Source organism: Chlorocebus sabaeus, chromosome 14 (assembly GCF_047675955.1).
Source record: "Chlorocebus sabaeus isolate Y175 chromosome 14, mChlSab1.0.hap1, whole genome shotgun sequence".
Taxonomy (NCBI): Eukaryota; Metazoa; Chordata; class Mammalia; order Primates; family Cercopithecidae; genus Chlorocebus; species Chlorocebus sabaeus.
In genome coordinates, this window is record NC_132917.1 from 33,068,787 (window position 1) to 33,094,200 (window position 25,414).

Sequence of the window (25,414 nt, forward strand, 5' to 3'; positions counted from 1 at the left end):
CCTAAATAGCATGTGAACACAAATTAAGCGTAGACAAATGCAGAAATAATTGTTCTTAATGTAAGACTTTCTGTTCTAGACCACTGCTTTGTAAACATTAATGGGCATGTCAGTTACCTGGGAGAGCTTATCAAAAAACATGCTGGTTTCTCGTTTGCAAAAGATGGGGTGGCGTGGGAGGCACAGGATTCTGCATTTCTGGTAAGTCCCGAGCTGCTGCTGCTGCCGCTGCCGCTTCCTCTGAGCAGGAAGCAAAGCTCTAGAAACATCTAATAGCATCTAACTTTATTTTGTTAAAACCTACGTTAATGCTGGTAGTCATTTATCGTAAAGGAAGCAAAGAATATGTGAATTTTAAAACTAGTTTGTTCATAGTTTCTGCCATTGAACCTTTTAAATATACTGTTCCCGGATATCTTGATCGTTGAGAAGGACCACATTGTCTATCTCTTCATCTGAGCACAGGACTAATCCCAGCCTGTCAGACATCAAGCATCCCATTTTCCTTAGGAGTGCAGTACTGCTTTGGGGAACAATTCGTTACTGATGGAATCAGTGCTGGAGGAATTTAGGGAATAAATCGCACCACTTGTCATCAGCTTTAAGCATTAAAGTGCAGTGTAAAGTAAAGCTTTGGCTCCAGAGCGAGCTTTCACACTTCTGGTCCGGTAGGTCATGGGCACTAATTCTTGCTAAAGCAGCAACTACATCTGAGAATACTGGTAGGTGGAGGAGGTAGGAGTGGCTGCTTAAATAGCGTTCTCTGAAGTTAGATGGCATCTTGCATATTGGTACCACATGCAGGGGAAATGAGGGTGATGGATTGTGTCAGGAGAGCTTTACATAAGGAGAATTGCTTAATTGTAGAATTCATACATTGCTGGGGCTGCTTAGGATCCCATTTCAATGCTCCACTAAAGTCTTAGAGGCCAGACCACAGACTGCACTAGGAGGAAGTTTTTCTCCTTCACCATGGATGTATCATGGACTGACTGTCTCCCCATTCAGACTGCTGGAGGCCTTCCTTGCCCCATTCCAGCCCCTGACTTCTCTTCTCCTTCCCCTTTCGCAATACCCGCTGATCCTGCCTCTCTTAAAATGACTTTGGTGGCTAAACTGTTTTGGGAGGATCCTCAAATTTGTGGTCTTTATTGTGATATCATGTCAGCCTCTGAGAGACAAAGCTGTTTGGGAAACCAAGTCAGGAAAAACGAGCCACTGTATCAATTTCATAAATGAAGACAGGGTGGTCATTCTTTGATCTTGCTGAGAATTTCTAGTGCTATGCGAGAAGAAAGTCATAGAGTTGTCAGAACTTTGAGGCCTTTGGTTGGATATGGAGTTTATTGGAATATGGATTTTCTGTTGCTTGGTTTTTCTGAATGTAAGTGATAATAAAAATGATAACTAACATATACATAGCACAGTGCCAGGCACTTTCAACACGTTTTCCATCTATTGAGATATTTAACTTGCCAAGGCATCTTAGGTATACAGTTACAGTAGTCCTCCACCTTATCTGGTTTCAGTTACCCACAGTCAACCACGGTCCAAAATATTAAGGGGAAAATTCCAAAAATAAGCAACTCATAAGTTTTAAATTGCATGCAACTCTGAGTAGTGTGGTGTCCTGCCCAGCACGCAGACCATCCATTTGTCCATGGTGTCCATACTGTGTATGCTACTTGCCCGTTAGTCAGTTAGTAGCAGCTCCATTATCTGATAGAAATCAATTGTATATATAAGGTTGAGTACTACCTGCAGTTTAAGGCATCCACTGGGGGTCTTGGAACATATCCCCAGTGGATAAGGGAGAATACTATCCCTCCTTTTTCTGGCAGAGGATCTGAGGCACAGCAAGCTTAAGCTACTTGTTAGTGGTCATATACCAGTAAGTGGAAGATTCAAATCCAGGCACCCTGGCTTCAGAATCTGCGTTCTAACCTCTTCAGCGTTACTCGAGTCTCTTTCTCTCCATGATCTCAAAGCACATCTTAAGTAGTCTCCCTTAGAATAGAAGAGTAATAAAGTGAAGAATTAAAGCCGAGATTTTAAAATTGTCTCACACATTGTGTGCTAAAAGAAAAACTGATTTTAGAGCTAACAATGAGCATAATAAATTAGAGGCAATGTGTCATCAAATCTGTAGCCCCAGACACACTGGCAGGAATAACAAAAAACTATATATTCAATGGACTAATGAACTAAAGCAAGTCAATAATTCTCAGTAAGTAAAACTTTTAGTGATGCCTATCACTTAATCTAAAATGAATTTTTAATGTTTTTATTTTTTGCTACTCTTAAAAGTATAAGCTTAATGGCCGGGCGTGGTGGCTCACACCTGTAATCCCAGCACTTTGGGAAGCAGAGGTGGGCAGATCGCTTAAGGTCAGGAGTTTGAGACCAGCCTAGCCAACACGGTGAAACCCCGTCTCTACTAAATTAGCTGGGCATGGTGGTGCATGCCTACAAGAATTGCTTGAGCAAAGATCGTGCCACTGCACTCCAGTTTAGACAACAGAGCTAGACTTCATCTGAAAGAAAATAACATAAGCTTAAATGTTCTGGAAAATGTACGTAAGAATCACAAGATAGAGGGTACCATTATCTCATGGAAATCAAAATCTGTTGATCTGCAAATGAAAGAAAATTATACATATTTGAATATTTGAGTCTGAAGTACCCAGGGATCCCAGTGTCTTTTTATATTGTTAAAATAATTAGATTTCTGATAAGTAAATTGTTAAAGTATTTAGACATTGTAAGTAAACTGAACAAAGACTTGATAAATGGGACAACTAGTGTGTTGGGAGAGTGCCATCTATTGGCAATGTAATGTACTACAGCACAGGTAATCTTATGTACTCAGGTGTAGAAAGATGAGAGTGGTTTTAAAAAATCAGGTCCCAAAGGAAACAGAAGGTGCCATAAAAGAAATCGAAAAATGTTAACAAAGTTTAATAAAACATGAATATTGATTAACATACGGAGGCATGGTCCTCTCGGTGTTGCTGAGAGCAGTTTGAAGAGACAGACTTATACATCTGAATCAAAAATTCTAGTTCTGGGACTGATAAAAGAACAAATGGATTTTGTTTAATGCCTGTTGAATAAAAGAATAAAGCACAAAGGCATGATGTGAATAGGCACTTAGTGAGGATCTGTTGAGTCAAAGCAATGTCAGTATTTATCCAACTTCCTTTGAGAAACGTAGACTGCTATAAGGGAAGAGAAGATATTTGTCAGAGTTATTCATACTCCTTTAAATAATGCTAGGAAGAATGATTATTACTGTATATAAATTATATACAGCTTGTGGTTTATACAAAGAGATAAGGAAATGATCTGAAATGAACTCTAAATTATTTATAATTTACCTGTTTTCAGTTTTAGTTAAATTACTTACATGTTCTTTGTTGTTTATTGAATGCCTACTATGTACTAGGCAAACAATTCTGGAACAGGTGTAAAGTTGTATTTAATGAAATGCATAGGTAGTATAATTTATTCCTAAATATTATGTCTTTTAAATCTGCAAATGATACTTTAATAAATTCACCATTTGCTGTGACAGAGAATTTTTCAATCCTTCCTAATATCTAACCTACCCAATTATTCATATCATTTTGCAAAAGTAAAGAATTTGGAATGTCTTCAAACAATTCTGCTAGTGATTTCTTCCATATCCGTGCATGGCTCTTACATGTTCCCAAAGATCTCAGGGCGAGAAGTTTCATAATGCCCTTGGAGGTGTGAAGGAAGACAGGGATTTGACTCATGGACTAAACTTGAAAAAATGTTGTAACTGGGCCATAGTTGCAAAAGACTTGTCAGCAGTCACGGTTTAAAGGCTTTTCCAAGAAATATGTTTCCAAAGAATGTTAATAATCACTTTGGAACACCCTGCTTGTGAAATAGTGAGTGGTCACTGCCTTTGGTTTAGGCAATCCAGGGATCTCTTTTCTGCTTTTGGTCCTGGCTCTCTGACATTGCACTGGACACATTACTTCAACCTCCTTTATCCAAAGTTGAGACCTCTTTGTGAGGTTATGATAATTAATACAATGAGTATGAAAGCATTTATCCTTTCAGTCATAGATCCTGAGCATTATAATTAAAGAAACAGTAACCATTAGTCACTTACAATGGAAAATTAAAATCAAACTACAAAGATATAAAAGGCCTACAAAATTGAGTGGCTGTCATGCATGCACAGAGAATATCTTCTAAAAAGCAAGTGTTCCAGTTCTGTGAGACTGAACTCTTGGTATCCATGGAACTAGATTGAATGGATGTTATATGAAATGGCCAGTAAGCCAGTTATATTGTTCCTCATTGAAAGGACTCTTGGCCAGGCACAGTGGCTCACACCTGTAACCTCAGCACTTTGGGAGGCCGACGCGGCAGGATCACGAGGCCAGGAGTTCGAGACCAGCCTGGTCAATATGGCCACACCCCGTCTCTACTAAAAATACAAAAATTACCTGGGCGTGTAGTCCCAGCTACTCTGGAGGCTGAGGCAGAAGAATCGCTTGAACCTGGGAGGCGGCGGTTGCAGTGAGCTGAGATTGTGCCACTGCACTCCAGCCTGGGCAACAGAGCCAAACTCTGTCCCAAAAAAGAAAAAAGAAAGGACTCTTATTTCTTTAGAAAGTTTTCTCTCACCCCTCCCAAAGAAAGGTTGAAAATACTTCTACTACTATCAAAAGATCATTGCAAAATAAAATCCATTATTGAATTCAAATTCAAAGTAGTTCTTTGATGTAATGTGATCCTTATGTTCATTTCCTCACTTGAAATCCTAGTGATTTCTTCGATATCCATGCATGGCTCTGACATGCTCATGAGGGTTAAATGTGATCATGCATGGGAGAGGATTGGCCTACAGTAAATGTGCCATAGCCAAAGGCGTTAGCAATTATTATGAATCAAATCCAGTTCTAGGAAATGAGTCAACGTTTATCATGCACCGCTCCCTGGTTATCCAGTGCTAGAAATCTCTTTGAAAGGGGCCAAGAATCAAAGACAATGAGGGATAGGAGGGTGTTCAGGGAATTGCACAGACCTGAATACCCCTGTGTACTTGCAGAGAAGCTCCACCTGTGCCCGGCCAGGCTCCTACAGTGTAAGTTAGGAAGTCAGAGAGAGAGGCTTTATGCACAGAAAGGACCATTTATGTTGGGTTTTAATGAACGTTCAATGTACTCAATTTTTAAATGTTAAAACCTAGATATTCCTAAGAATTTGATTTCAGCTTTCACATTTTATCATCCTATTTGTAAGTCCAATAACCTTCTATAAAATAAGATCAATTTTATTTGTTGACTGTATATGTCTCAAAGAACGGATTAAACTTAAAAGTTATTTCTACATATAAATTCTATTAACTAAAATTTTGAACACTTCAGTCTCCATCTCACAATCCTAATAAGCATTTTCCTCATAAATAATTAATTAGCTTTTATAAATCTTATAAACCAAACTTGAAACACAGAAAATTGAATTCCCTAATAAATTTAAATAATGTTTACCCACCTAATAAAATTCTCCTAATCCTCATTTAACTTAAAATCCAAAATCTAAATTCAATTTTGAGTTGAAATTGCAAGGCCTATCAGGTTCTCTGATTATATGATTCTCTTAGACACTAACACGTATACAATAACAAGAAAAAAGAAAACCCTTACCCTAAGACATGTCACAGAAAGTGTTAACATTCTGAGCTTAATTAACTTCATTATTTCTGTAACAGAATTACTGTGTTAGGCCAGCTGAGGTTAGTGGCTGAAGAAATTCAGGACCCTGATTGCCAGTTGGCAGTGAGAGAATGAAAACCAGGATGTGGGACCTGCATCCTCGCAGTAATGAATCTGCCCTGCCCACCATAGGATGCCGAGCACCTTCTTCTTGCTTCCGTGCTAACAGGGGACCCCAAGTTTTCTCATGTATACTGTTTTTATAATCAGTATCTTCCACTGCAGTGATTTTCATTAAGACAGAAAAAAATAAATAGAACCTTTTATCCAACTACACATGCCCTCCCGTAGGAATCAAGTACCTTCTCCTAAAGGGATAAGCTCGCCCCACTGAGATTGCCTACCAGATCAATGGCTGCCAGCAGGAGAGGGCTTTTATGGATGGTCAGGGCCTCTTTTACTAAACTGGGGAAAAGATACTGGATTTGTGAAAGAGGCTAAATAAGCAGGAATGAATGGCAGAGAAGCCAGGTACAAAAAGCAGGGACAGTACATAAGAGGAAAAATACTAGACGCTAACATGTGGGGTTTTTTTGAAATAACCATGTTTGGGCAGGTGCACTGGAAGGAAAGAAAGCAATGGGCAAGGAAGCCACATTCCGGTTATGATCCTATTGTAGTCATTGAAAGCAGAAGAAAAGTAAACATGGTTTGCCTCAAAGTGAGAATAGTTAAAATAAAATTTTAAAATACCCTGATAGAGGGGAAAACTTACTCCTTCATTTCTTGCTAAACTGCTGAAGACAGAACTCTGGAGGAGTGTCCTGGAACAAGCTGCCATTCCCAAACCCCAATTCCCTGGATTACGGGTGAGTCAGCAAGCATTTGGAACGCCGGCCAGGGAGGACCAGTGGACCTTGCTAGACTGCACTGTAGGATGAACTCTCTGTTTTGAAAACTGATTGAAGCTATTGCTTCAGTGTCCTCACCAGCCATTAGAGAACAGTTCAAGGTGAGAGAAGTTTGATTAATGGGTTACTCGTTGGTGACATGAGCACTTCTGAAATTTTACTTCTTGTACAGCTTTGAGCCTTGGAGTCTCAGTTGTATTCATGGTACTTTTCCTAAGAGCTATACTGCATGGAAGTGCTAGGAAAGTATTTGACCACTCTCTGTTATAAAAAATACTCTGAATAGAAAATAAATTTCATTATGATAATAATCTTACTGGTGTCCTATTAAAATCTTTCTAGTGTGAGTGAAAGGAGAGAGATTCAGGTATGCATGTAAACAATCTGATCCTAAAAAGCAACACTTATTTTTAGTTAACAAATGTATCTGCCTGTTTTTACACTGCTATAAAGATACTACCTGAGACTGGGTAATTTATAAAGAACAGTTCTTCATGGCTGGGGAGGCCTCAGGAGACTTATAATCATGGCAGAAGGTGAAGCCAGACACTCCTTACCTGGCGAGAGGACAGAAAGAGAGAAAGAGTGAGGAAGTGCCACACTTGAAACCATCAGCTCTCCTGAGAACTCCCTCACTGGTGAGAACAGCATGGGGGAAACTGCCCTGTGATCCAATCACCTCCCACCAGATCGGGATTACAATTCAAGATGAGATTTGGTTGGGGACACAAAGTCAAACCATATCAACAAGCAATCAAATTTATCTCAAAGTAAAAGTCTTAGCAAGTTAAACTTTCTCCTTTGAAATCAGAGATAATGAATAGGCATTCAGTTTTCTAGAATTGCCCATTCAGTATGATACTACATGATTTCTTCTAGTGAACATTTTACTTTCATATATCTAGATATAGATATAGATATAGATAGATAGATAGATTTTTTGTTTTGTTTTGTTTTTTGAGACAGAGTCTCGCTGTGTCCCATAGGCTGGAGTATAGTGGTGCAATCTTGGCTCACTGAAACTCCCACTTCCCGGGTTCAAGCAATTCTCCTGCCACAGCCTCCCGCATAGCTGGGACTATAGGCGCATACCACCACGCCCGGCTATTTTTATTTTATTTTTTATTTTATTTTTTTTTTATTTTAGTAGAGATGGGGTTTCACCGTGTTGCCCAGGCTGGTCTCAAACTCCTGAGCTCAGGCAATCCACCCACCTTGGCCTCCCAAAGTGCTAGGATTACAGGCGTGAGCCACCGCACCCAGCCTCCTTTACATATTTTAAATTAAATTTGCTCTTTTTTTCTCTTTGAAAATAGGGCTAGTTGAAGTATACTCTAAGAAGAATGAACTGTGATGAGTCTGACTTTGAGAAAATCACTGTGCATAATTGCTTAAGCACTGTTCTAAGTTTGAGGTTTTGAATTCAACTAACGTTTGAATTTCTTTTGACCTCTGCTTTATGAACCTAATAATATAACTATGGCTAGAATAAAGCTGCTGGCTGCCCATATCTGTTAAACAGTGACCTCATGGCCAGAGCAGGCAAGCCGGGCAGAAGAGGGATGAAGGAAATTTTATTCTCCTTTTATGCCGCAGATAGATTGTGCCTCTTATGATTGGGAGAAAAACATCAAGAAAGTTCTTAGAATGACCAGGTTCCTGTATTTACAAATCTGCAGGGAGTAGAAGCTAGGAAGTAATTGTTTTGCTCAGCATCAGTGGCCACTACCTTAAGAAAGAAGCAAATTACAAATCATTAGCTCATTGGGAGGGCTTCTGACACAACAAAGCCTTCTTTATGCTTCCTTCTGGGCTTCAAGTCTCAGTGGCAGGCTGAGCTGTTGTGAACAGTTGTGCCGGTTGTGCACTGCTCAATTCTAGAAAATACTAGGTTGGTGCAAAAGTAATTGCGGTTTTTGCCATTGCCTTCGCCCCCACCCTCGAGACAGAGTCTTGCTGTGTTGCCCAGGCTGGAGTACAGTGGCGCGATCTCAGCTCACTGCAAGCTTTGCCTCCTGGGTTCAAGCGATTCTCCTGCCTCAGCCTCCTGAGGAGCTGGGACTACAGGCGCCCGCCACCGTGCCTAGCTAATTTTTTGTATTTTTATTAGAGACAGAGTTTCACCTTGTTAGCCAGGATAGTCTCAATCTCCTGACCTCGTGATCTGCCCACCTCAGCCTCCCCAAAGTGCTGGGATTATAGGCGTGAGCCACCGTGCCTGGCCCTGCCATTACTTTTAATGGCATTCATGTGGTAATCTGTGAGCCCCTTCCAAATAAATCACTGCCAGAAGCAGAAGTTACTAGGACTATATGTGATAGTGAACAGATCCAGAAGGGAAGGAAAGAGGAGAGTCATCTCTGATTGAAGTAAATGGCAGAATACAAAGAAAATCATAAAACAGAATCAGGATTTCAAAATCGTCCATCTTTTACTTTGCAGTGGTGTCTTACTTCCTGTTATTGAATGGAATACATTTTCATTACTAGTCATTGACTATGTTTAGTGTTATTTTCATATTATATTAATTATCTAAAACTTGCTCTTCCAATAATGATAATGGATAGTGGTGTATCTTTGTTATTCAGAACCTTGAGATCTGAACTTCTGAATATTAAGAGAGTTTTAAATATTAGAACAGCTTTCTCTGCTATGAAGCTTTAAAAAAATAAGCAAGATTAAAATACATTAAAACAATTTTCTTTATAATTTAATAACTTATTACTTTTAGTAAAAGAAAACAAAATTTATCCTGGCTTGACCTTTGGAATATCACAAAATTTCTGTAAACTTCTGTTTCCTCGGCAAAATAATACATGGGAAGATTAGACTGTCCACGCTTACAGTTTGTTAAATTACATGTTTGTCATCATTCTGAAAATATCTAGATGGGCACCACCTGAAGGTAACAGCATCATCTAGTAGTGGTTACCTTATGTTACAGCCACGGGTTTCAAAGACAGATTGTCTTTCCAAGAGTTTTGCAGTCCATGATAAGAATATTTTCTGCTCAGGCCGGATGCGGTGGCTCACACCTTTAATCCTAGCACTTTGGGAGGTCAAAGCCGGTGGATCACCTGAGGTCAGGAGTTTGAGACCAGCCTGGCCAACATGGTGAAACCGTGTCTTTACTAAAAATATACCAAAAAAAAAAAAAAATTAGCTGGGCATGGTGGCACACACCTATAATCCCAGCTACTCAGGGGGCTGAGGTAGGAGAATCACTTGAACCCGGGACACGGAGGCTGCCGTGAGCTGAGATCATGCTGTTGCACTCTAGCTTGGGGCCCAAGAACAAAACTCTGTCTTTAAAAAAAAAAAAAAAAATGAATGTTTTCCGTTCAAAATCGTAGAATCTGCAAGCTAGAAAGGACCTTCGAGATCATCTAGTCTTATTGCCTCATTTTGCCAGTTAAAGTTAGATGAATTCCAGAGTTAACATATTAAATATTTTCCCCTCCTGTATTTTTTGTTTCTCTTGACTCTTCAAAAATTGTAGTGAACTTCACAGAACATGAAATTAAGCACTCTAAAGAGAACAATTTAGTGGCATTTGCTACATTGACGACGTAACGCAGCCTCCCCTTTATTCTTATCTTAAGCACATGCTTAGTTCCTGTTTTTAAATAATTCTTACTTGGTTAATGTAAAAAAAGTACTTTGTATGTATAATTTTTTAAAAAATCAGCTTGTCAGATTGTTGCTTCAGAGTGGTATTTAAAGAGCAGGAAAGGGGAAATGAAGTGGTGTACCTGTCCTTGCAGCTGGAAAAATATGAAGTAGATCAGTTTGGAAATTTAACATGTGGAACCCTCTTTTCGTTTGCCTCTTTGTTTATTGTGGTGTTCAGTCTTGTCTCTTATCAATTTTGGAAGTCTCATTCCTGATTTCCTCTGAAATTGCCTGGATATAAGACTTAATATATTATTTACTATGCCCCAGATACATTGGCAATCATTATTTTAAGGTTATTGTGTGTGGCACAGTTTAATACTATTACAATAGTATAAATGTTTGAATCCAGGTTTTAAAATGCAAAGGGAACCACTATTTTTATATTTCTACCCAACAAATCTCTTTCTTCATTTTGTCTTGCTACATAAACAGCAGTCTGTTGGGAAACTCTGGGAGTCACTAAAATGAGAAGGGTAACATTAGGTGAAGGTTGGGAGTGGGAACGTGGTTGGTCTATGGCCCGTGAGTCTCCTTAGAGTATTAACATTTACAGGAGTCCCACAGAATATAAACCTTGCCAAGACTTTAGACTTCATTACTTCCCTGTCCTCGACAAGTACAATTTAATTGAACATTAAGCAATTTGATCTCTTTCACCTAATAAATCGAGCAAATTCAATAAACATAAATCCTGCTAATGATGGAGCTGCCCCTGGTGGAGCTGAGCTCATCAGCATTCATGGTTATTACTCTCCCTGGAATTTTAGTCACAAATGCTTATTGCTGAACTCAGTGCTTACCTGATGCTTAAGGTCTAGGGAGTGTATTTAATAATTTTTTCCCCAGGGTTTCAGAAGGGCAGCTGGGGAGTAGAAAGAACATGGTCTGGCAAATAGACCACTTTAGGTTCAAATCCCTCACCTCACCTTGGGCAAGGCAAGTTATGCTATTAAAAAGTGTAGTTTTCTTATTGGAAACAAAAGGAGCTAATTACGATTATTTCATAGAGTTCTGAGTTTTAAATGAAACAGTGTATGCAAAAGTAGTGTCTGGTGCATAGGAACTTAATAGTGCATGTTAGCTAACTCTCCTGTTTTCAATTGTTCGGTAGCCTGCATCTACAGTAGTTAGCTCCCTAATGCTTTCTTTTCTTTTTTTTTTTTTTTTTTTTTTTTGAGACGGAGTCTCGCTCTGTCACCCAGGCTGGAGTGCAGTGGCGTGATCTCGGTTCACTGCAACCTCTGCCTCCCGAGTTCAAACATTTCTCCTTTCTCAGCCTCCCAGGTAGCTGGGACTACAGATGCCTGCCACCACACCCAGCTAATTTTTGTATTTTTAGTAGAGACGGGGTTTCACCGTATTGTTCAGTGAACTCCTGACTGCAGGTGATCCACCTGCCTCAGCCTCCCAAAGTGCTGGGATTATAGGCGTGAGCCACGGTGCCCAGCCTTGCTTCCCTAATGCTTTCTTATCTATTATATATGCTTATGACTCTCTCTGAGTTACCTTCCTTCCTCTTCTACCTAGTTAACCTCCTGGCTGCAGATGCTGTTTTCAAGCTGAAGCCTTTCCCAGCTCTTCCAGGACAACCTTAGTCATTGCCTCTGTGATCCTGATAAGATATTGCGTGTGCCCTGATTGACTATTGTCACATCTTTCCGTACTCTCAAGCCCCACCCTGTCTGTAATATTCTCAGCTTTTGGTTATAGGAATGTATCAGCCAGTCAGTCACTGAATGAAGCAATGAATGAATCACTTTTAATAGAGCTAAGGCAAAGAGTACCATAATTCCGTGCAATAAATGGAGAAACTAAGGCTCAAAGACACATGTCCAGACCAAGGAACTAGGAAGTGGAGAAACAAAGACTAGAACCCAAGTCTTTTGATTCCAAGTGTTTGCAGTGTATCCAATTCTGCGTCGCGATGCCACATATTTTGGTTTCAGGGAAGGAGTGTTGCTGCCTATTCACCGGAGACTGTAAACAGGAATGTATTCCGGGATAAAAAGCAGGACAGACACCCAAGCAGACGTCCAGTCTCACAGTGTTGTGGCAATACCAACGGAGGTCTCTCTTCCACCGTTCTTTACTGGTACAGAGTGGAATATTCTGTAAATGGCCAACATTTTTCTAATTTCATAACTTTTGCTAATTTCATTTAAAGAAAGTGCCCATTGGCCGGGTGCAGTGGCTCATGCCTGGAATCCCAGCACTTTGGGAGGCTGAGGCGGGCGGATCACGAGGTCAGGAGCTCAAGACCAACCTGGCCAACATAGTGAAACCCCATCTCTACTAAAAATACAAAAATTAGCCGAGCATGGTGGTGCACATCTGTAGTCCCAGCTACTCAGGAGGCTGAGGCAGAAGAATCACTCGAACCTGGGAGGCAGAGGTTGCAGTGAGCCGAGATCACGCCACTGCACTCCAGCCTGGGCGACAGAATAGTGCCTATTGTAATGCTGGCTTCTCAGTCACTGGAGGAGACAGTCATTTCATTCTCTTTATCTCCTCCCTCTGTTTCCTAGTTGTGTGTTTTAAACACCATTGTCGTTCGTCCATATTTAAACCTGTAAGAAAAATACCTGGTCTAGAAATTGTAGTAGAATGTGACCCACTTTTCTGTTTCTTTCTCTGTCTCTCTTTTTTTTTTTAGATAGGGTCTCACTCTGCTCAGGCTGGAGTGCAGTGGCACGATCACAACTCACTGCAGCCTGGACTTATCTGGGCTCAGATGATCCTGTAGCCTCAGTGTGCCACTATGCCTGGCTAATTTGTGAATATTTTTTTGTAGAGATGGGGTTTCACCATGTTGGCCAGGCTGGTCTCAAACTCCTGGGCTCAAGTGATCTGCCCACCTCAGCCTCCCAAAGTGCTGGGATTACAGGCGTGAGCCACTGCTCCCAGCACTGATCTGTTTTTCTTAATGCATGAGAATTGGTCCTTGTTTCTCTTATATTTGAAAATAACACAGTTCAAACTTCAGAGCATTGCATTTTTAGCCCTGATGTGTACAAAACGAAATTGCAACCTCTCTACCATTTCTAAAAACAGCTGAATTTAATTTGCCTCAGTCAGAATTAAAACTTTACCTCCTGGTCTCCTCACATGCCAGGGTAGCATTGTGACATGTGACTGTCCAGACTGCCCTGCACATGTGTCTGTCATCAAGAATGGAGATTTCTTATAGTAAGGATAGAGTAATGTTCCTCCCATTGCTGCCAACAGCAGGGGCCCCACACCCACAGGCTCCAGGGGATAATTTGTAAACCTTTTCTTTTTTCAATTTAAGATGAAAAGCAACAGTATTTGTCATATGAATCAGCCATGCCAGGGAAATTAGTGTGATCAGTGGCCTGGATATTGTTTAGACCACTTAGTGATGGTGTCCCATAGCATCCCTTGTGTATCTTTCATAGCTTTGATCAAGAGCAAAGCATTTGCGTGATCAAGAGCTAAGCATTTGCGCTTGGGGCATGGGGAATGCAGTGGATGGGGGAGGGTCTTTGAGGTGTGACTGGTTCCATTTCCTGTTCTTTTCCCATTGGTATTTGGCTAGATTCCAGATGGACACATTGTATGGGGTCTCAGATGGGACTGTCTCCAAAGTGCACCTCCCAGGGCAAGCCCTGCTAAGCAAAAACTTTTCCGCTGCACCAAGTCCCAGACAAGGAGGTGACTAATTGTTCTTGATGTCCATAAGTAAAGGGTGTTTTGGAGAAAGACAAAGATTCTGAGGATAGAAAATGTGTTCATCTCCACATGTTGAGCTGGATGAAGTAGCGGCCAAGAGTTTCTTGTGAGTTCTTGCAGGAAGTTATGGAAATAATTCAGGGATCTGCTATTCTTGGGCTCTATACTCTCAGCCAACCACAGTTCATGCAGTCCCCCAAGCTGGACTTTAGCAGTGACCTAGTCATAGAGATAACCAAGGCCAAGCCGCTGCCTAGCTAGAATGGGTTCTGCTTGTGGCTTGGGGTGCTCAGAGGTCCAGCACATGCTAGAAATTTGCCTGTACCGAGATCCTAAAGAGGATGACTTGCCCAAGACATTAAAATATTTCCTGATATTCCCATTGCTTTCCTGAAAGATGGTGAAATCCACTTCTATAAACCTACTCTCTTCTATTAACGTATTCTCTATGTAAGACATTTCTGATTTAGGCCTATACTAAAAATGCTTGGACATCAGTTTTTCCCCGGTACTTTGAGTTCTGATGATCTAATGTTAAAATGTGCTATTGTTATACTTTATCACTGTCCAACCAAGTAATTAAATTTACCAAGGCAGTCAAGTTTTGTGCCTTGTTTGAGAGGAAGTCTAGGAAAACTTCTCTGTTTACTGAGCTAGTTGCCCTCTACCTATTTAAAAACTCCAAATAGTCTTGAAACGAGATTTAAAAACACCTGTGGACCGTTCTTCCATTGCTCTTAATTCACTGCACAATTATTTGCCTGTCGATCACTGCTTTTATGTTTTGTTAACATTAAAATGTAAATCACTCACTCATTATAATACTGTCTTAAAAAAAATTTTTTTTTCATTTATTTCCAAATGTTCACTAGGGACTTAGCAATGTCACTCACAAGAAAAAATTGGATTCTCCATTTTCTTGGTGCTTCAAATTTTAAAAATAGTTTCACAATATTACCTCATTTTTTCCATGTCAGTAACACAGATGTAGACAAACAAGAATTCTTGTTCCTGTGTTACAGATATGGAAACTGAGGCTTGTCCAGAACTGCTAAGCTGGGTAGTAAGTGGTGCAATCAGGACTTGAGCCCCAGCTTCCACCTCCGAAGCCCATGTTCTTCCCATTACCCCACGATCCTGGCCGAGAATCAGGGCACATGTGCACAATGGCAAGGGCAGTGTGGATGGATTAGGACAGACCTGTGCAGGCTCCCAGAAAAATAACTCAAAATACATTTCCTGGTGATGACGGGACTGTAGCACATCTTCAGATACAAAAGAGAAGACATGGTGCAGAAAGGATGTTTTGATCACTGACCAAAACTGTCTTGGAGCTTGGAATGTGAATGTGTTAGAGAAAAGTGAAGCAGCAAAGGGCAACATGCTCTAGCATTTTAAGAGGAAAAAAATGCATGGCAGGGGAAGAAAGGAAAGGAAGGAGGATGTGGAATATCCCAGAAATACCTCCCCCAACCCGTGACCCTCCACTGCCCACTTCCCTAGCCTTAGTCTAGTCAGAAGACTTCTTTAGGAACCATTTGGTAATTCCAAAAAACAACTTAGTTTTCTTTCTTGATGCCTTTGGGTATGTGCTTTTAAAAATTAATCCAAAATATCTTTTTCTGCAACATAATTCCTACATACCTACTTAGTTTCAGTTCAGGTCCACCTTTTGCAGGGAGCTGTTCCTAAACATTGCATAGGAACAGGAGCCTGCCCTTCCTCTTCACCCTCATGTTCGGTCGTTTCCTCTGGCATTGCTGTAGAGTGACAGCTTAGAGACTCAAGCCCATCTCATTTCTTTGGTGGAGGAAGCATGTCTAGGGGAGTCCACTGGATTGAAGGTGGCTGCCCTGGCCAGGCCCTGATCATGGCATTCAACATCCCTGGACCTCAAGTCTCAGCAAGGCTTCTCTGACGGCCAACAGGCATCCAGCAGGATGCTCAGCCACCTCTGGATTTTGCTTTATAAAATAAGTACCTTGGCCAAGCACGGCAGCCCACACCTGTAATCCCAGCACTTAGGGACGCCAAGGTGGTAGGATCGCTTGAGCCTAGAAGTTGAGACCGGCTTGGGCAACATAGCGAGACCCTGTCTCTACAAAAAATACAAAACTTAGCCAGGTTTGGTGGCTCGTGCCTATAGTTCCAGCTACTCAGGAGGCTGAGGTGAAAGGATCACTTGAGCCCAGAAGTTTGAGGCTGCAGTGAACCACGATACCACGATGGTGCCACTGCATTGCAGCATGGGTGGCAGAGCAAGACCCTTTTGTTGTTTTGTTTTGTTTTTGAGATGGAGTCTCACTCTGTCACCCAGACTGGAGTGCAGTGGCGTGATCTCAGCTCACTGCAACCTCTGTCTCCTGGATTCAAGCGATTCTTCTGCCTCGGCCTCCCGAGTAGCTGGGATTATAAGTACGTGCCACCACACCCAGCTAATTTTGTGTTTTTAGTAGAGATGGGGTTTCACCATGTTGGTCAGCATGGTCTCCATCTCTTGACCTCGTGATCCACCCACCTCGGCCTGAGGTGGGAGCCACCGTGCCTGGCCGACCCTTTCTTTAAAAAATAATAAATAAAATTTTATTAAAAATAAGTACCAGGATTAATTCATTTTTAATATCTCCTCTAGATTACAACTGTGGATTGAATATAAAATATGGAACAAGTCTCTCTTTCAGATGTACAACAAATGTATATAAAAAATCATGGGAGAAGATGACCTCAGTTCTTGAAACTTATAAACATTTCAGCAATTTTGCTCTTGCAAAGAAATCCTTAATTCTGCGTTTTCAAACTTTAAGCAGAACTGACAGCCATTTGTGCTCTCTCTGTTTGAAGTAGTTCTTTTCTTTCGAGTCAAGAATCTTTTTCCAGGTTCGGCTGTTTCCCTAATGAAATTAATATTTCACACAGAATGGTTTCATGCAAAAGTGCTGGGACGTCTGGAGTCTGGATGTTGTTCCTGGAATGCTTCCACATAAGGAGAATTTTAGACAGGGAAGCCAGAATCCTACCCTATCCAGTGGTTCAAGGTCTTTTCTGGCCTTACACTTGCTTTGGGCAATCCTCAGAATGTGTGTGTGCACGTGTGCACATGCATACACACACACCTTTGATTCTTCACCCTCCTTCCTCTAGTCATTTAAGTAGGAGCTGATAAAAGAAAGCCTTCAGAGTTCACAGTATTGCCTTAGTGGTGTTTTTTGTTGTTGTTGTTTTGTTTTGTTTTGTTTTTTGAATGTTATAAGAATAAACACAATAGAGGAAAATTCCAGGCAAATGTGGCCATTGCCTTGTGTGACTGCCAGGACACTCATGTCCATCTGGTCCTGGGGCCTGTAGCCTTGCCTGCACCTCACAGTCCTAACAGAGCTGTTGACATCCGTGGAGCCCCAGAATTTCACCAACTGCTACATGTATCTTTGGAGAGTGTATTTTCTGGAACATACTCAGAACATGAAGTTGTCGTTTCTACAGTTTTCCTCCCTAGGCCTTCTCAGTAACTCTGTTCTTGAATGTAGGCAAGAGCCCAGGATCGTGAAAAGCATTGAAACCTCAGTAACCCCAGGACAAATGGAGAACCAAAATCCCATGCACTGGTGGGTCCTAGAGGGAGGAGTAAAGGGGAGTCTAGGAGTCAGGGGGCCATGGGGCTGACCAGTGTGGAACAGCGATACGGCCTCACGACGTGGAAACCACAGATGAGTCTAGCTGCAATGCAGAGATGCTAAGGACAGGAATTTCAAAGGAGCTGAGATCATTGCAGGAGAGACAAATGTGAAAACTGCACTCTGGAGCTTCATTTCTGACTTCAAATCACGTGCTGCCACACAGCAACTGTCATGTAACCTCTCTGTGCTTTTGTTTCCTCACTGGTAAAATAGAGATGGTAGAACCTCTTCATAGGGTGATGTGAGTGTTTTAGTGCATCGGTGTATATTAAGTGCTTAGAACAATATGTAGCATACTCCCGCCTCCCCCATGAAAGCTGTGCTCACTAATCCAGGAGCACACTACTGTTCTTATTATCTTAATACCACTGCTGTTCTTGTTATCGTTATTGTTATGACTCTCAAAATTGCTATAATGCTATCCATAGGGACTGTAGAGTTATAATAGTGGCTACTAAATTTAAGCAGCATCCTTGCCTGGTACTGTATCATTTTTGGACACCAGAGATACATTTTTTCCTGTCTATAGAGAGTGAAAAGGCACCACTCTGTCAGAATGACTACTTTCTACTTTAAAAATGTTTTTGATGATAACTCTTGATGGGTTTAGATAAAGCCATCCTTCCAAAAGGCCTGAAGCACTCTCAGATGGCTCCGTTTTTTCAGCCCTTTACTGCTCTGGGATGTGGTGTACCCACTGTTGAGCTAATATTTTTGATCTTCAATTTGGAACCCGAATTATGCTCTACAGCAGTCACTGTAGGTGGATGTATAAAATTCCCATCAAAAGATATTCAGACACTTTCCAGGCTCCGTGGTACGCAGGCGATGGAGGCACACGTAGAAGGGTGCGCCTGCAGATTCCTGTCGCTCTGAGCTGCGAGGGGGTGGGGCAGGTGCGAGCCAACAGTGATGGGGCCTCACGCTGCTTGTCCACTCCTTAGATGACTATGCTCAGCTGTGTAACATCCCCGTGACGGGACGCCGGCAGCCATATGGACGGGACGCCTTGGTTGACTTCAGTGAACAGTATGCTCCAGAAGCCGATCCCTACTTCATCCAAGACCGTAAGCAAAATAACCTTGTTCCTTTGATGCTAAGTTGTGGTTGAAGATTAATCGGTGGTCCTCAAAATGTAATGGCAACTTATTAGCAATGCAGCGTTTCTGTTCCCACCTCAGACCCGCTGGTCAGAAAGTCTAGGGTGGGACCCAGCCATCTTTGTTTCACAAGGGCGGTCCTTCTGCACAGGTGAGTCTAAGAACCACTGCATCATTCGTGAGCTGAGATCACACCACTGCACTCCAGCCTGGGCAACAGAGCGAGACCCTATCTCAAAACAAAACAAACAAAAAGAACCATTGCATCTGATGAATAGTCTTGCTGGTGGAGGTACTGTTATATTTATTTTTCTTAAGGTTTTGAGACAGAGTCTCACTCTGTCACCCAGGCTAGAGTGCAGTGGCACGATCTCAGCTCACTGCAACCTCCACCTCCCGGGTTCAAGCGATTCTCCTGCCTCAGCCTCCCAAGTAGCTGGGATTACAGGTGTGCACCACCAGGCCCAGCTCATTTTTGTATTGTAAGTAGAGACTGGGTTTCACCATGTTGGTCAGGCTGGTCTTGAACTCCTGACCTTGTGATCCACCCGTTTCGGCCTCCCAAAGTGCTGGGATTATAGGCATGAGTCACCGTGCCCAGCCTATCATTATATTTTCTATAACAAAATCATTTCTTTGCTCTTTAAGTGGTGGACTAGTTTGAGGGCCAAGGTTTCCACCAGAGCCCAGTTGTATTGCAGCCTTTTTTTCCTGCAGGGAAATGGCAAATGTTAACTGTACAAGTTGATCATTATTATACATGTTTTAGAGTAGGAGGCAAGAAAAGAATTGCCCTTTTGGTCAGAAATAACTTTTTAAAATACATTGGTGAGGGGATTTATAGAGTAAGAAATAATGTGTGCCAACTTTTCCTGGATTAGTGAGCACAGCTTTCATGGGGGAGGTGGGAGTGTGTATCTGCAAATTGTGATCCCCTTTAGAACGTCAGTGCTGTGTGAGGAAACCTACAAACACAGAAGCTCAAATCGGACTTTTCAAATGCAGACAATTTGAAGTCTGAAACAGCAGGAGGTCCACAATGAAATATTAGTATATAGTAGATAGTCTCACTTCAAGAACAAGAACAGGGAAACGCCCATTTCGGGAGCCTCATCCACAGCTCAGAGAGGGACCGTCCTCACATGTGTAGCTTCACCACAAATTTTTTTTTGAGATAGGATCTCACTCTGTTGCCCAGGCTGGAGTGCAGTGCCATGATCACAGCTCACTGCAGCTCTGCCTCCTGGGCTCAAGCGATCCTCCCACCTCAGTCTCCCAAGTAGCTGGGACTACAGGCATGTGCCACTATGCATGGCTAATTTTTGTATTTTTTCTGTAGAGATGCGGTTTTCACCGTGTTGTCCAGGCTGGTCTCGAACTCCTGGACTCAGGCGATTCACCTGCCTCAGCCTCCCAAGGTGCTTACAGGTGTGAGCCACCATGCCTGGCCTGCACCATGTTTTTTTTGTTTTTTTGTTTTTTTTTTTTTTTTTGAGACGGAGTCTCGCTCTGTCGCCCAGGCTGGAGTGCAGTGGCCGGATCTCAGCTCACTGCAAGCTCCGCCTCCCAGGTTCACGCCATTCTCCTGCCTCAGCCTCCCGAGTAGCTGGGACCACAGGCGCCTGCCACCTCGCCCGGCTAGTTTTTTGTATTTTTAGTAGAGACGGGGTTTCACCATGTTAGCCAGGATGGTCTCGATCTCCTGACCTCGTGATCCGCCCGTCTCGGCCTCCCAAAATGCTGGGATTACAGGCTTGAGCCACCGCGCCCGGCCGCCTGCACCACGTTTTTAAGATAGGTAATTGCTGCCGACCAAAGAATTTGACTTAGGACTTTAGAGAAAAGTGCAATGGAGCTTTTTTCTGTCCTGGGCCCTGTCACCTGTGCACGAAGCATCCCAGCCACGACCCAGTTCTGGGGCAGCAGCGTGAGATTTCTAGTTGAATTTAAGAGCTATTTCAGTTCTGCATCAAGAGCTTTTATTTTTTTTCCTTCCCTTCTCTTTCTCTTTTCCCTTTCTCTCCCTTCTTCATTCCCTCCTTGTCCTCCCTTCCCCTTTTTTTTTTTTGAAGGATGTAGTGTATTGATCATCTAGTAGAATTAATAATGTTTTAAAATGTCCATGAAAGAACATTCTGTTAATCCAGCTAGGCTGATGAACACACACCTGTGTAGCTGCCACCCAGGTCAGGAGCAGTGCCAGCCTCCAGAAGGCCCCTGGCACCCTTTTCCACCCCCCTCCCTAGGGTAACCACTGTCCTGACTCCTAACACTATAGATGAACAACACTCTTTCTTTTCATCCACAACACATAATCACGCAGCACTTTATGAAATGGACCAGAATGCACTCACAGTTACAAGGCTGTGCACTTAGGGTTTGATGCTTCTCTGTATATGTTATGGATCGGTAAACGTTTACTTAAGGAAAAAGGAAGGGAGAATTATTAAGGTTGAAAGAAAGCCCAGCTTGCCCCATAAATCAGGAATACCAGGTTAAGTCTATATGCAACTCTGACAAATTTGTGGCTTACAGCTTTCCTCCCTAGACCTCCTCAATAACTCTGTTCTTAAATGTAAGCAAGAGCCTGGGATCATGAAAAGCATTGAAACCTCAGTAAGCGCAGGACAAATGGAGAACCAAAATCCCATGCACTGATGGGTCCTGCGGGGGGGACTCAGTCTATAAGTCAGAAGCCTCTATGGCATTATAGTTTGGATTCCAGAAATTTTCATGTTGAAATGTCTGGCTTATGTACCTTCTTTTTAATGCTGGCACTGCTTTAAAGCTCTTTTTTTAATTTACTACAAATGTTAAGAAATAAACATGTTGATGTCACATCAATTTCCTATTTAGCAACATAGGAAATTGAGATGCAGTTCCAAGACCTCCAGCTTGGACGATGTAATGGCCTTTACATTTCTTACAAGTTGCAGAGAAATATTTCCCCCTTCCCAGCCAGTGTTCTGACCTCCAGCAAGGGCTTTTGGGCCCTGCTGCAAAAATGATCGTGTTGGGTAGATAGTAACATAGATGGAGGCTGAGTGAAGTTTCTTATCACCTTTATGGTTCACCGTCTCTGTTACCTTTAGGGAGAGCAGTACTTCTAAAACTGGAATTTACTAGAGCAGAGAATAGGCAAACATTTTTTCTATAAAGGGCCAGGCAGTAATTTTTTTTTTCTTTTTTGAGACCAAGTCTTCCTCTGTTGCATAGGCTGGAGAGCAATGGCACAATCTTGCCTCACTGCAACTTCCACCTCCTGGGTTCAACTGATTGTCCTACCTCAGCCTCCTGAGTAACCCTGGGATTATAGGCATGCACCACCATGCCCGACTAATTTTTGTATTTTCAGTAGAGATGGAGTTTCACCATGTTGGCCAGGGTGGTCTTGAACTCCTAACCTTGTGATCCACCTGCCTCAGCCTCCCAAAGTGCTGAGATTACAGGTGTGAGGCACCACACCCAGCCCAGATGGTAAAATTTGTAGGCTTTGCAGGCCATGTGGTTTCTGCTGTAGGTATTCAACTCTGTTGTCGTTTCACAAAAGCAACCTTTAGACAGCACAGCAGCAAATGGACGTGACTGTGTTTATTTACAAAAATAGGTAGCAGGCCCGATTTGGACCAGAGACTGTAGTGTCCTGACTTGTTTTAGAGTCCTGAAGAAGTATTTTGGGGAGCCTGCCTGATGTGTGGGAAGTTTCAAGTTTTACTTTATATAATTTCTGTAATAATAAAAATGTATTAGCTGTGAAGTAAAAATGATTTTGCTGTGATACATGGGATCTGAAGACATTGTCATAGATGAAATCTTTATTTTTTGTCAGCGTTTCTTAACTGGCTTTGAGTATGTGGTGTCACTTTTTTTTTTTTTTTTTTTGAGAATAGGAGTCTCACTATATTGCCCAGGCTGGTCTTCACTTCATGGGCTCAGGAGATTCTCCTGCCTCAGCCTCCTGAGTAGCTGGGACTCTTTTTCTCCTTTAAAGTTTTAAAATGGGCCTGCCATGGATGTACTACTCGATTTTTTTAATGGTACAATTTTTTTTTAACTTTTAGGTTCAGGGGTACATGTAAAGGTTTGTTACATAGGTAACATGTCATGGGGGTTTGTTGTACAGATTATTACATCACCCAGGTATGAAGCCCAGTACCCAATAGTTACCTTTTCTGCTTCTCTCCCTCCTCCCACCCTCCACTAGTATCTGTTGTTTCCTTCTTTTTTTTTTCTTTTTTTTTTTTTTTGTGGTATTTCGTTACATGAGTAAGTTCTTTTTTATTATTATTATATTATACTGTAAGTTTTAGGGTACATGTGCACAACGTGCAGGTTTGTTACATATGTATACCTGTGCCATGTTGGTGTGCTGTACCCATTAACTCGTCATTTACATTAGGCATTTCTCCTAATGCTATCCCTCCCCCCTCCCCACACCCCACGACAGGCCCCGGTGTGTGATGTTCTCCGCCACATGTCCAAGTGTTCTGATTGTTCAATTCCCACCTATGAGTGAGAACATGCGGTGTTGGTTTTCTGTCCTTGCAATAGTTTGCTCAGAATGATGGTTTCCAGCTTTATCCATGTCCCTACAAAGGACATGAACTCATCCTTTTTTATGACTGCGTAGTATTCCATGGTATATATGTGCCACATTTTCTTAATCCAGTCTATCATTGATGGATATTTGGGTTGGTTCCAAGTATTTGCTATTGTGAATAGTGCCGCAATAAACACATGTGTGCATGTGTCTTTATAGCAACATGCTTTGTACTTTGGGTGTATACCCAGTAATAGGATGGCTGGGTCAAATGGTATTTCCAGTTCTAGATCCTTGAGGAATCGCCATACTGTGTTCCACAATGGTTGAACTAGTTTACAGTCCCACCAATAGTGTAAAATTGTTCCTATTTCTCCACATCCTCTCCAGCACCTGTTGTTTCCTGACTTTTTAATGATTGCCATTCGAACTGGTATGAGATGATATCTCATTGTGGTTTTGATTTGCATTTCTCTGATGGCCAGTGATGATAGCATTTTTTCATGTGTCTGTTGGCTGCATAAATGTCTTCTTTTGAGAAGTGTCTGTTCATATCCTTTGCCCACTTTTTGGTGGGGTTGTTTGATTTTTTTCTTGTAACTCTGTCTAAGTTATTTGTAGATTCTGGATATTAGCCCTTTTGTCAGATTGTAAAATTGTAAATTTGATAGATTGTAAAAATGTTCTCCCATTCTGTAGGTTGCCTGTTCGCTCTGATGGTAGTTTCTTTTGCTGTGCAGAAGCTTTTTAGTTTAATTCAATCCCATTTGTCAATTTTGGCTTTTGTTGCCATTGCTTTTGGTATTTTAGTCATGAGGTCCTTGCCCATGCCTGTGTCCTGAATGGTGTTGCCTAGTTTTTCTTCTAGCGTTTTTATGGTTCTAGGTCTAACATTTAAGTCTTTAATCCATCTTGAATTAATTTTCATACAAGGTGTAAGGAAGGGATCCAGTTCCAGCTTTCTACATATGGCTAGCCAGTTTTCCCAGCATCATTTATTCAGCATCATTTATTAAAGAGGGAATCCTTTCCCCATTTCTTGTTTTTGTCAGGTTTGTCAAAGATCAGATGGTTGTAGATGTATGGTATTATTTCTGAGGGCTCTGTTCTGTTCCATTAGTCTGTATCTCTGTTTTGGTACCAGTACCATGCTGTTTTGGTTACTGTAGCCTTGTAGTATAGTTTGAAGTCAGGTAGCATGATGCCTCCAGCTTTGTTCTTTTTGCTTAGGATTGTCTTGGCAATGCGGGCTCTTTTTTGGTTCCATATGAACTTTAAAGTAGTTTTTTCCAATTCTGTGGGGAAAGTCATTGTTGTTTCCCTCTTTGTATTCATAAGTTCTTACCATTCAGCTGCCACTTACAAGTGAGAACGTGTGGTATTTGATTTTCTGTTCCTGCTTTAATTTGCTAAGGATAATAACCTCCAACTCCATCCATGTTCCTGCAGAACACATTATCTCATTCCTTTTTATGGCTGCGTAGTATTCTATGGTGTATATGTACCATATTTTCTTTTTTATCCCCCAAACTTATGCCAAATCTCATTTAGTCTTTACAAGGTAGAAAAGTGTTCATTCATTACAAAATACTTCCTACTAAGTGCAGGCATTGTGTTCAACATTGGGTCTGCCATTCTACATAGCATCGTTTCTCTATTTTTAAATGAGGAACCTGGTTTCAGCAAAATCAAGTGACTTGGCCAGGGTCACAGGCATGAGCAGAAGACCCAGTTCCTCTGATTCAAATCCCATGGTTCATTTCCACAAAGTAAACCTATAATTGAGTGGGGCTGTAGAGATCATAAAATTCAGTGCTTTTATTTCATAAGTGAGAAAAATAAGCTTTCTGCCCAAGTTTATAATGTACACATAGTGAAATGAGAATGGGAACTCACGTCCCCCAGTACCAGTGTATTGTTCTTACCCAGAGATAATTTAACATTCACTTATTGTACATTTTTAGATCATGTCTAAAACCCACTTTCTTCTCTGAAGGGCATGCTCTAAAGTTTCTTCTTCACCTATCTCCCCTCAGGGCACCTAATCTTAGAATATAAGAGAAACTCTGACCAAATTTGTCTCCATGTTGACCCCAGGCACTTTAGTCATTGTTGAAACTTCTTTTTT

At 41.6% G+C, this 25,414-nt stretch overlaps 1 protein-coding gene across 14 annotated transcripts in view; it reads left to right on the forward strand.

The window, feature by feature from the left end:
- LTBP1 (latent transforming growth factor beta binding protein 1) overlaps positions 1 to 25,414 on the forward strand; it is a 444,991-nt gene that overhangs the window by 415,033 nt on the left and 4,544 nt on the right. For all 14 annotated transcript variants that reach the window (XM_038006776.2, XM_038006775.2, XM_038006780.2 and 11 more), the window contains one exon: positions 18,591 to 18,713. In XM_038006776.2, coding sequence (XP_037862704.1) covers positions 18,591 to 18,713 — 123 coding nt within the window. The remainder of the gene's footprint in view (positions 1 to 18,590; positions 18,714 to 25,414) is intronic.